The sequence below is a fragment of the Artemia franciscana genome, chromosome 14 (genome assembly GCF_032884065.1).
Source record: "Artemia franciscana chromosome 14, ASM3288406v1, whole genome shotgun sequence".
NCBI classification, from domain to species: Eukaryota; Metazoa; Arthropoda; class Branchiopoda; order Anostraca; family Artemiidae; genus Artemia; species Artemia franciscana.
The window spans coordinates 11,450,746-11,463,705 of NC_088876.1; the positions used below are offsets into that span (position 1 = coordinate 11,450,746).

Genomic DNA, 12,960 nt, shown 5'->3' on the forward strand with positions numbered 1-12,960 from the left:
TCGGAAAGACAATCAATATCTTCAAAAAAAAAAAAAAAAAAAAAAAAAAATGCAGAATGGACCGCTCTTCTCTACCAATAACACATACAACTTGGTAAATTCATAACAAATAACAATAGCAAAACAAAGAAAAGAAAAACGAAGTAGATAAACAATAACAATAGCAATAACAATAGCAAAAATAACAATAGCAAAACAAAGAAAAGAAAAACGAAGTAGAATGGTACTACCATAGCTAACAGTTTAATGGTGCACTAAGCAGACGCACCTGCACACGCTCCTCCTCCACCGCACTATTTCCTTCCCATCAATTTCCTATTTCCTTTAAATCATTTATTATGACCACTTTCCACCCAATTCAGGGACGACAACCAGCTTTTTGCTTGGCCCCAGATGGATACCCAAAGAGCAAAATCTTTGGTAATGTGTTCACCGTAACACGTCACCAAACCATCTCAACCTTTCTTTCATTATAGTCCTAAAAATTCAGATCAAACCACATCACTCGTACAGCTTATTGCTTGATATACTGTCTGTCAAAAGAGTACCTAAAAAAATCACGAGCCAATTCCTCTGTGAAACATTTGAAAAATCACCCTCAGTCTTTCGAAGTACCCACGCTTCGGAGCCATACTTAACAGCTGTCTTTATGGTGACTTCCTATTATCAAATCTTGGTTCGCACACTTATCTTCTTATTTTTTCCAATGTTCTTAATTATTTAAAATTACATTAATCTACGATCAACTGTTTTATTTCATCCATGCTTTGGTCTTTATGGGTTGTTTTGGGAATAAATGTCGCTATGTACTTGAACTATATGTTAAATAATAGAGTTGCATAAAGGAATTTTTGGCACAGCATCCGTTAGTATTTACATTTTTAATTTCGCTGTTTTGGGCTAGAAAAACAGCAAAAAAACAAACTTTATTCATGATAACATCCTCCATTCAACTTTTTCTGCTTAATTTATCACACGATTTGCGTATCATTCTATTTTATTTTAGATCGAGATTTCACAAAAAAAAAATGTGACAGGAGAATTTGAATACATATTTTGGTTTAGCATCAACAGTTGCATTAAACTAAGTCTCCTGGTAAATTCAAATAATATAATATTAAAAAACTAAATTTTGTTTTAAATAATTACAAATCAAAACAATTTTCAAGTCAAAACTCAGATTAACATATATTAATTCAGATTAGGAAAACAGCTTAATCCTAAAAATAAAATAAAACAACTCTAAAAAATACCGTTGGTCATTTTTCTTGGCAATATCATTATCGTTATGATTATAAAATGAAACTACTGTTTAATTTATTACACAAGAAATTATATGCAGGGGCTAAAATATTATTTTTAATGGTTGTTTTTAGCAGATATATGAAGATAAAAAAAAATCTAAAAACAACAAACTGTTCTGAAATTTAATTTACAAATCCAAGTTTTATTACGATTTTTGTTCTTCATTGCTCTTCAACATTCAATTAAAGATAATATATTATCTTTAACAAATACTTTAATAGCATAATATAATATATTAACATAATAACATGTAAAGAAGCCCAAAATTTCCATGGCCTTATATATAGGTTGCATTCAAAATGTTAAGAGCCATATCAGAGAAACTTGAACTAAAGAAAATATAAAAATATGTACATCTTTTAGTTATTTTTTTTTTAATTAGATATAAGAGGCAATGCCCAGAGTTACCTTAGTTTTACACCTCCCTTGTTTTTCTTTCCTTTTTTTAAAATAAAATAGCGATTGTTTCAGTTTTATCAATAGGAAAAAACAACTAAATCTATCAGTTAACACGTAATGGAATATAAAAAAATAAAAATAAACAAAAATAAGATAATAACCGAAAAACTCCCACACAAGATGACTTAAAACTTTTCCTTATTAAAAACGAAATACATACTACCATATAGTATTTCGTTTAATAAAAGACAAATATAATATATAATCAAATACACATATAATATAATTAATTATATAATAAATAAGGTAGATAAAAAAAAGATAAACACAATATAGATCCAGAAAAAAAGCTTATCCTTGCCGTCGATGCTGCGGACAACCAAAATGTGTGCATGTAAAAAACTGGTTTCAGTTAAACTTAGTAATATGAAGTGTACAAAAACAATTATTAGAAACATTCAGTTAAAGTTAAAAAAAATTAAGATGATGTTTTACATCTATTTTTTTCTTTGACTACTTAAAAAAAAGTGTTGTTTTTTAACTAGTTTAGTGGAACTAGGTTGTTCTACGTCCAAAAAGGAAGAGAGGATCACTATTTTTAAAGCTATTTGATTTAAGGCAATTGAATTTTGAATTATTTGATTTCAAGTTTTTGGATTTGTATATTGAGAAGGTTTTTGATTAAGTCGAAGGGCGAAGTGGGCGCCGTGTTGATGAAAACCTTTCACGTTTATGGGTCTCAACGTGAATTTTGTCAATGAACAGTGAATCATAAATTTCAGTTATTTCCTTTTTCTGTTAATTAAACCTGACTAAATGATTGAAATGCAGCAATGAAAAAAAAAGACAAACTCTAAATATACTTTTTCCTTAGGGGGGGGGGGGATTATTACCTTTCAGAACAGTTTTTTATTTCACAGCCAATAATAAATTTGTCTTTCAAAATAAATTTCCAGACCGCTTGGATGGAGATAGAAGGCAATGTTGACTTTCGTTGCTTTTTTATATCTATCATAAATGATTCAAGGTCATCATCTCTTTCAAAATATTGCGAATCTGACTCTATTTGAAGTGGCAGCTGAAAGAAAAAGGGATGAAATTTTAGTGCATTTTAAATTTTAAAAATTTTAATGCATATAAAAAAAAAAATTTTTTGGCGCGTATTTTAAACTGCTTTTTTAAACCACCCTCTCTCCCAAACAAAAATCCTGAATTCAGCCATAAACATCATCTTGATTTATTTTTTGAAAGTACCAAGGACAGTGAACATAAAAAATTAAATGAAAAGTTTCATACTCTCCTTATACATTTGAACTGCACAACCAGAATGGTAGAAGAAGTGGCAATTGTCCTTTAAAAAAATCAAATGGGAAAATCAATCACTTTCTGGTTAGGTGATTTTTTTTGCTCCTGAACAACGCATAATTACAATCTAGAAAGAAAAAATAAAAGGGCCTACCACAAGTACACCCTTACGCCAAGTTTAAAGAGGAGTAGGGACGAGATCCTGGGGCACTAGTCTCCGAGAAGCATTGCGCAAGATCTTTAATTCTCAAATCTTCCTTACAACTTTTAATTTTTTTTCATTTTATCTATAATCAAAATATTTTTTTACATTTTTTTAAAAATATTTTTCCCCACTAAATACAATTTAAAATTCTAGAATTTTCTAGTTTTTATAAATTTCTTTCTGCTTTTTGACACTTTTCCAGGCTAACTGTTAAATTATATATACTTTTTTTTGAGACAAGAGAAATCATTTCTGGACACAGTTCTTAGCATTTTTAAGCTTTCATTTCTATTCCCTAAGTTAATTGAGTCGCAAAATGCACTCCAAGTTGCCTCCATGTCTTCCCAAAGAAAAACGTCCTATTGTACATTGCTCTGGAGGCTAATGTTTATCTGAAGCAAAAGCACCTGTTTGAAGTTATTGTAGGTCATGTGTTAGTGTGATGACCTTGTCTAAAACAGAGAAATTGTATATTTCAAAGGTACAACACAGCCTATATTTTTCTGACACTTGTGCATTTTTTATTTTATATAACCCTATTTTCATCATAAAATAATTGACAATAGCTTCTAATATGTCAGTGCATGATCATGAGATGTCCAGTTGCCAAAGAACTATGTTCACTGAGCATGAGTGATCTTTTTGAACATTTGGATTCAGAAAAGTCCATAGGATAAACATTTGTAGCGACTGTCAGCATTTTTGTATTTCGTTTGTTTTGTTAATTGTCTGGAAGCAGTTTTCAGAGAATGTTATACAGGACCATATAAACTTGTGAACCAAGTCTGGTAAAAATACCCTGCGCACCCTTCAGTGTATTTTCAGCTACTGTTAACTCTATTAAGAAAAATGTTCTCCGTATAGAGCATTCTAGAACTAGTATCTTCTCAGGTATGCGCTTGCGCTTGCGCTTAGCATTTTTAGCCCTATTTATTGGTGCAAAGCTGATTCAGTTTTTCAGTCATCCCTATGGTGTTTGCCTAGCTTTAATAACATTCAGCTAATAATTCAATCAGCTTTAGTTGACTATATGAAGAGCATTATTGTCATCTTTGCTGTTATAAGCATTGGACTTTTTTTTAACACCTGTCAAACGATCTGACAAGAGTTTATGTCTGTTTGATGCCAATGCTGCTTTTAGATCTGATCTTCAGGATGTGATCACATTTTTCACAATATTTACTGCAGTACATGTCTACTGTACTGCCCTGGCCGAATGAGTTGGTGCGCTGGATTCGGGATCCCTTGTCTGAGAGGACGCGGGTTCGAATCCCGGTGTACCCAATTCTTCAGTTTGGGACGGGGGTCAGTGGCGTGACTCTTTAAGCTTAGCCAGAGTCGACCCAGCTCTAAATGGGTACCTGGAGAAAACTGGGGAAGGTAAACAGGAAGGGTGTGCGAAAGCACAGGATGGCTGGCCCCCAACCCCCCATTGCACTTCCTGGCTGAAGGGCCAAGAAACGGAGATCAGCACCGCCGGTACGGACTGTAAAGTCTAATGCCGTATCCTTTACCTTTTTCCTTTACCTTTTACATGTCTACTGTGATGCCCATATTTCAGTCATCTGTACATTATTTACTGCTATCAGATCCATGTATTTTTTTTTCAGAGATACTCTATTAGAATTCTGTACTTCTGTAAAACATATTGGCAAATTTTTTTAAAGATTTTTTTTTGTGATTTTTAGAACATAATTTAGACTTGTTTGCCTAACCAAGCTAAGCTAAAATTATGAAAACAATCACTCTTGAGTCCCATTTTGCGAATTTGTTACTTACTTTTTCCTTCCCGCGCTACTATTATGCTGTGGAAAATGTTGAATAAGATATATTTTCCCTCGTCCATCGTTTTTTTTTATTTATTGTAGAATTTGACATACTTGATTGTAATATTAGTAGGTTTGATTTCAAATACATTTTTCAGGGCAAAATGAAACAAGCAAAGCTTAAGCAGTTATTAAAAAAGTCTAGACTTGCAGTTGAGGCAGCTAAGAGGCCACAGAATCCGACAGAAATGAAAATCGTACAGATAACTAAAAAGAACTCTGATATTCTAGCAAATCTGTGCAGTGAAATTAACAGCAAAAACACGACCAGGATATGATTTCAGTAGACAAAGAAAATGATAGGAAATCTGAATCCTATGGATCTGAAGAGTTTACTCTGAAGACGAATGTTTTAAGGAAGGTATGACCATCAAGACAAAACCAAAAAAGAAAATGAAAAATTGCCAATACCAATTTAATAGTGACTGGCTTTCTAACAAAGACCTACAGAAATGGATTCAGAAAGATGATAAGGATGGTAGACGGTTTCTTTGCTGGGTTTGTAATAAAAGTTAGATTGGAGGAAAGACCCAGGGTCTTCGACATGCTAAAAATAAATTTCACATCCAAAACTTTGATGCACAACAGCATACTACTGACCTGTCAAAGATGTGCTCAAATAACATTGAATTTCAGAAGAGCGTAATGCTGCAGAAGAATATTGAAAACAGCCAAGCTGAAGCTCAGCGGCTTCATTTCAGAGCATTGCCTACCTTTCGGGGTCATGGAGGATCTGCTAAGCCTCCTGAAAAGTGTGTTCCCTGATTCCATGATTGCATCTAGAATTACCTCCAGTCGTGTTAAAAAGTTAAAAATTGTTGCGAAAAAATTAGTACCAGCTGCAGATAAGAATCTCTCAGAGAAACTTCGGAAAGGAAAGTTTTCAATCTTGCTTGATAAATCGACGGATACATCTGTTGTTATATATATGGCAGTTGTAGCTTGCTTCTGGTGTCACCAGCTGAAACGTGTCTGTGATTGCTTGTTAGGACTTTTTGAGGTGCCATCAGCAACAGCTCAAATAATGAAATAAGAAGTAGATAAGTTGCTTTGAGCTAGAAATATTCCAAAAGAGAATTGCATAGGGTTTGAATGGAATAATGCCTCTATGAATACGGGAGACATAGGGGTTGAAGGCTCTGGTGAAAGATGACAATCCATATGTTGTTATTGTTGGCTGCGTCGGCCATAGCCTTCCTCTATGCGTGTCTAGCGCCTCCATGGAAGTCCCCCTAGAATTTGACGAGTTTGTCCGCGGTGTATACAACAATATGCAAAAACGCACTGCAGCTTACACAGTGTTTAAGGGAATAACAAACACAAAATATCATAGACTAATCAAAATTTGTGATGTCTGTTGGCTATCCCTGAGTTCGTAGTTCTGCGAACTTTAGAACATTGGAGAGCACTTAAAGTTTATTTTTACGAAGAATTCAAGGCTATAAAGTCGGCATCTGCGGAAAAGGTGCTGAAAATTATGCAAAATGCGTATAATAAACTTTACTTGCAGTTTCTGAGCTTTATTTTGTCAAAAGTCAACAAGTTACATTTTCAAGCGGAGGGGGTAAGGCTTCACCGCCCTTACGAAAAAGTCTCCACAATATTCGAGAACATCCTAAAAAATTTCCCATGTCTAGAGATGGTCGAAAAGAAACCGTTAGGTACGGATGACCCGTCCAAGCCTGAATAATTTTTGCCTCTCGAAAGAATCTATGCTGGAGCAATCGTGGAAGCTAAAGTGATAGAAAAAAAAATTCCTGTCCAAACGGTGCGTGGCTTTAAAATCGTTTGCCTGAACTTTTACGTGAAGTTAGCAAAGGAGTTTTATGTTCGCTTCTACTGCAATTCAACCTTTAAGGTTTAGCAGAACATGAAAGTCATTAACCCAGTTGTGGCTGCCTCTGGTAAAGAAAGCTTGGTACCAATACTACTTATGTTCTCTAGGCTAATCGATACACATTCTTTAGAAGAAATAAAATCTCAGTGGCGATCAATCCCTGCTGAGACTAAGCATTTGTCACCTCAGTACTTTAAGAGTGCAGAGCTATTTTGGGGGAAACTCAATGAGCTTCAAAATGGTCTTGACTTTGCAAGGTATTTAGAGCTTTGCACATTCATGTTCTCAGTCATGTCCCTTCCACACTCATCCGCTTGTGTTGAGCACATTTTTAGCGCAGTCTCAATTGTCAAAACGAAGTATCGTAATCACCTTGTAGTTGAAACCGTTTACTCCTTGATTCGTGCTAGAGAGGAGATCCGCGACCATGGTACTTGTATATCCTGGAATCCACAGGAAAAAAACCAAAGTGAGGAAGGGCAAGGATTTGACGGAATGCAAAATACTGAAGAGGAAGAGATTAAGCCTTTGCTAAGAGATCTTCATGATTTAAGGCTTTAAAGGTTTTTCTTGAAATTTTGATTTCTCGAAAATTGATTTGTCTAACAGAATCTTGATCTTTTATCCAATAAAACCAAGCTTAGTAGATCAGCTTTTTAGCTCCTGGTTATGTAGGGGTTCGTTCTAGATCGGCCAAAAAGTGTATAAAAAGTGCCTATGGCTAATTTTTAGCTGAAGGAATTGAAAGAAACTGCTATACTAATTCGATTCACTTTTTTTAAAAGCCTTTGTATGAAAAAAAATAATATTTATAATAAAAATTTTATTTCTAGATGTTATAAAAAACCTAGGGTCTATTTTATTCAGCAGTTCCTTCCGATCAATTCAACTAAAATGCAGCAGTAGTTACTTGGCAGACCTGGAACGAAGCCTAGGGCTTATCAAAAATTTATAAGACTAAATAATGGCTTTTTTGGGGTCGTAACAGAGTCGTACAGTCCAGTAGAAAAGGAGTTAGGCTGGGGGGTTCACCTCCCATAAATTCCAGGATCGCGGCTCCAAGATTCTGTGTTAACATTTTATTCAAGAATAACGTTTACTTCGCACGCGATCTGGAACGTGAAGCCAGACCATAAAACCCCGGACCAGTCCGGGTCCAGAGTCCAGCTTCCAGATTTCTGGATTTTGGGAGCTTTTGTGCTAAAAAAACAAATATTTCATTGGTGGAAGAAACAGAATAAGAAATTGAAATTTGACTTTAATAAACATGAAAACAAAACGAGTGTAGAAGCTCTGAATTGCTAAAAAGTGGGAGTGAAAAAATCATCTGGGGGTTCTTTTTTGGACCGACTTCACTATCTAGAAGGCCCAGAATCTACAAATTCCGATAACTGAAGCCCCAGCTTTAGATTGTGTGTTTTTGTTCATAGAGACGATTTAAAAGTCGTATTATGGACAAGAATTATTAGGGTATTATGTATTATATTGACGATATATTTTTCTTTTTAGCCGCTCTTCGATTTTGAAAGGAAATAAATTAATAATAACAATGATGAAAAAGAAAAGAAGGGCGATGGAAGATGTTGTTTATTTTGTAGAGAGTATTGTTTGAAGGAAGATGCGCGCGCTAAAATTTTTGGTGTCTGGTACATTTTTTTCACGAAAAATTACATTTTTAGAGCTTTGTTAGGTACAAATTCAAATATTTACATAAGAACACTCGCTTTGAAAAAGTACAACATAAAAAAATATCCAAGACAAATCTAAAAAAATAGAGCATATTGAACTCGATAATCCTAGGCGTTATTCTACTTTTATCACTAGTAAAACTACGAGGTTTTAAAACTGTTTTACATGTTACCTTATGAAAAAAAAATTACTGGTTCGAGTATAAAATCAGTCTAATTCCTAACAGAAGTGATCAGTTTAACATTACAGTTTTTGTTAAATAATATTTAGAAAAAATTTTTTTTATTATTAAAATTCACAATTACGTTCACGATACAATTCCAATCATCTAGATAGGGTTGGTCTCATTAATACAAAAGAAGCAAGTAGCTACTTACTCAGTAGGATAATGAGCCTATATCCAAACAAAGACTAACTGATAGACCAAATGACGGATAAGTTTGCGTCATAGATTGAAAACTAACATACAGTTTCTTTCTAGTGAAAAAAGAATGAAGGTGGGGATATTTGGGGAACCCAGACAATTTTTTTCGATCCCAATGCTGGAAAACTCCTAATTCTCAGTTCCGATCAGTTGTCCACCAATAAACCGCATGCACATGATTTTTCGACGGAGTTTCTAAAACTTTAGTCCACAAACACTTTAAGGGACCCATAATTGACGCACAAGATGCATGCAAACCTGAGCTTGGCCGTCCAGTTTACAGCTTCACCAGCTATATCCTCCCGTTCTTTTTGCTTATTTATTTTTTGGACGTATCTATTTGTCACCAACTGGTTTCTGAAGAAAACCATGAAAAGAATGAAAAAAGAAAATGATGACACAGTGCCAGGTTCCGGAAGGGGGGATAGCCTCATCAGCTCTGGTATGAGCAAGTCAATTTCGAGAAGTTCTAACTCCCATTTGCGGGGTTTCCAGACAAAAAACGTCAAAGTATTCTAGCCAACAATTCTTTTGAGCACAAAAAAGAAGAAAAAAAAGGTCAAGGTAAATTTTGGAGTTCTAGCTTACGCAGCTTTCGAGTAAAAAAAAAAGGGAAAAAAAAATCCTGTTTAGGAGTAAAAAAACTTGAATGATTTTCTATTCTTTGCAGTGAGCAAAACATGGGATGTAGATGGCAGCAGCAAATTTTGTGCAAAAAGATAAAAATCCAGTTTAGGAGTAAAACAAACTTGAATGATTTTTTATTCTTTGCAAAGGGCAAAACATGGGATGTAGATGGCAGTAACTATTTTGTTCACCAACATTTACCAGCATTAACGTAATTCCTATGGTAGAGAGCATGTAGATGGCTGTAATACATTTCCAGCAATTATGCTACAGGTAGACATACATATTGTTGATAAAATAATATTTGCTTAAGACATCCTATTTCTTGCATAATAATCGATGGTTGAGAAATATATTTCCTCCTCAAACTGCAAGAATTTTTTATTCTGATAAAACAAAGATGAGTTTGAATGTCCTATGGAGGCAGTGTTCATTTTAGTTATGCGCTGTAAATAAGACGATTGGGTTACAAGAAACAGTGAAAAAAACAGTTATGAGAAATAATAGCAAAAATACGTGAAAAAAACAGCCTAGAAAAGTTATATGAGCAAATTTATATGAACGGCCGTTCAAATTTCTTGAACAGCCAGCAATGCTAAGTTTGAATGTTCTACAGAGGCAATGTTAATTTTAATGATGAGCCTTAGCAAAAATACATGAAAAAACAGTCTAAAAAAGTTACTGAAAAACAGTCTATAATGAGGAAATTTCTACAACGGCCAGCAATGCATATGTTTTACCAAACTCATCATCAATGAAAAAAATAGTCAGAGATTTCATTTTCAGATCTTGTCTGGTCTGTTATAAAATCATTCAAACAAAATGTTTTTCTTTCGTTTTTTTTAACGTGTTTTCCTTTTTGAAAAGTGATTTAGATCAATATTTTCAAATTCTAAAATATGATAAGAATCATACTTACGGGCAAATTAATGGCGGATTCTGGGGTAGACAGAGAAGTATTTAACGATTGTAAGGATGATGAAATTCGATTTTCTACTTCTTCGTTTGCTTCAACAACGATTTTTAGCGACTTCTCGAGGAGCTGAAAAAAAACCTCATTACGGAAAGAAAAAATAGAACAAAATTCATGTAACCATGCCAAGGATCTTTTTAAAGGGAGGTGGGCTATTATTTAAATGTTCAGAAGCAGATATAAATTTTATATATATATATATATATATATATATATATATATATATATATATATATATATATATATGTGAACAATAATTGTGTATTTATGTATGTTCTTGGAAACGGCTACACATTTTTTTAGGAAAATTGATATCTTGGGATATTCTCACATGAAAAAACGAAACAAAAAGATCTTTTGTTTCAAAAGAAACAAAGGTTTGGCAATATGTCTTTCATAATGACAAAAGACAAGCCAAGGCAAAAGGAGAAGTTTCTGTTCCACCACCTGAACAATTCAAAGAAACAAAGGTTCGGCGATATGTCATTCATAATGACAAACGACAAGCCGAGGAAAAAGTTAAGAAAGGTCCAAGCCAAGGAAAGGTCTAATGAAAAAAGTAATTTTACGAAGGTACTACTTCTAGTTTAAGGTCCATTTGGACGTCATGACATCAAGAAAAGGCTCAAATTGTCTGCATTTAGAAGACAAGCAACAGTGAGAATCCAAATATATATATATATGTATATATATATATATATATATATATATATATATATATATATATATATATATATATATATATATATATATATATATATATATATATATATATATATATATATATGTGCAATATTTACAATAACAATTTATTTAAACCCTCTTCACATACATAAATCGCACTTAAAAGAGCACAAAAATACCGCAACATAAAATAAAATGGAAACAATCAACAAGAAAAACTCACAAAAGAAAAAACAATCGACATCTCAGGTACTTTCGCATTGCCATTAAGCTAAACATTAAGTAGAAAGTCAACAATATTTTCTCGACGCTTGTGGAGCCTATCCACAAGCTGGTCCATTTTTGAGGAATATCAAAAACGCCATATCCACTCGAAAGGTACCGGCTGCAAGTCCAGAGCGGCAATTGCAGAAGAATGTGTGCATATATTTATATGTTTGTTTGTGCATATTTTTCTCGAAAACGGCACAAGACATTTTCTGGTGCAAAAAACAAAAATCTAGATAGGTCACGATTTTTTGAAAAGTCATGTCCCCCCCCACCAGTCTTAATATATTTATTTTAAATTATCTTCTAACTCAAATTAGACACCGTATAACAAGAAAAAAGCTGTCGAAATGAAGGTTGACAGCTAGACAAGGTTGGGTGAAGCTTCAATCCCTTCATTACTGTTCTTAAACATACAGACATGGCTCAATCTTCCATTGTATTTGATATTTTAATTATATAAAATATGAATTCATCGATTGTTTAGTTAATTAGCCAGCTTGAAGATCATTTGACAATTAACCTTTACAGGTTGACAGAGCAGGTGAGTTGAACTTCTAGAGTAGTCTTAGCAAGATATTCGACTAAAAATATTGGTATTTTGGACAGGATTTTTAGTGAACTAAGTTTTTTTTTTCTTATGGGACCTCATATGGGACCATACAGGCTGTCATATAAACTTGGATCATGAGTTAAATACTCCAGTGCCCTGTTTAAAGACCATAATAGATTGGAGGCCAGCCCACCAGCCCCTCAATACACCATATGCTTCAGGGTTCCAGTGCCAGCTCCTCTTGGCATCACATCGAATTCCAAAATAGCCGTTTAAATCAAAGCGGTTCGAAGGTCCAAAATTGTCTTTTAGGGAGAAAATAATCTACGTGGCATCAGAGGCAGGGCCCCCAAATTGTCCAACAGTGACTTTAATAGTACATTTTAATAGAAGAGTAGGGATTTCACTGCTTGTTGAAATTAACCCTTTCATTCAGATATTTACAGTCTTTATGATTGGGAGGTTTAATGCGAGGTCATTGGGCCCATTCCTCCTCTAGCTCCCCCCCCCACTCAATCGATGCGCACAATCCTATAATGTCTCTTTTGACACAAAATTATTAGCAGATAAATTAGAAAAGGAACCAAAAAGGTGAAACGATAACCATTAATAACTATTAAAATTACATATTAAAAATTAAAATGTACATATTTCGCAAATTTCTTGAAGAAGAATATTTATCGATAAGGAGATATCTACACAGACTTTTATTTACAACGCATCATAATGATACACCACATCATCCTACAGTAAAGACAGGTTTAAGTAGGTAGACTGGGTATTGGAAATAGCTTAGCAAAAATATGTGTGTTTTGCACCTAATAAAGAGGGAAATTCTGAGTCGTAATTATAAAATGTTTTGAAGA

General features: G+C 33.8%; 1 protein-coding gene across 5 annotated transcripts in view; it reads right to left on the minus strand.

The window, feature by feature from the left end:
• Nucleotides 1–12,960, minus strand: part of LOC136035310 (uncharacterized) — a 45,609-nt gene that overhangs the window by 20,737 nt on the left and 11,912 nt on the right. For all 5 annotated transcript variants that reach the window (XM_065717013.1, XM_065717015.1, XM_065717012.1 and 2 more), the window contains exons 3-4: nucleotides 10,537–10,659; nucleotides 2,598–2,782 (exon numbers count right to left, since the gene is read on the minus strand). In XM_065717013.1, coding sequence (XP_065573085.1) covers nucleotides 2,598–2,782; nucleotides 10,537–10,659 — 308 coding nt within the window. The remainder of the gene's footprint in view (nucleotides 1–2,597; nucleotides 2,783–10,536; nucleotides 10,660–12,960) is intronic.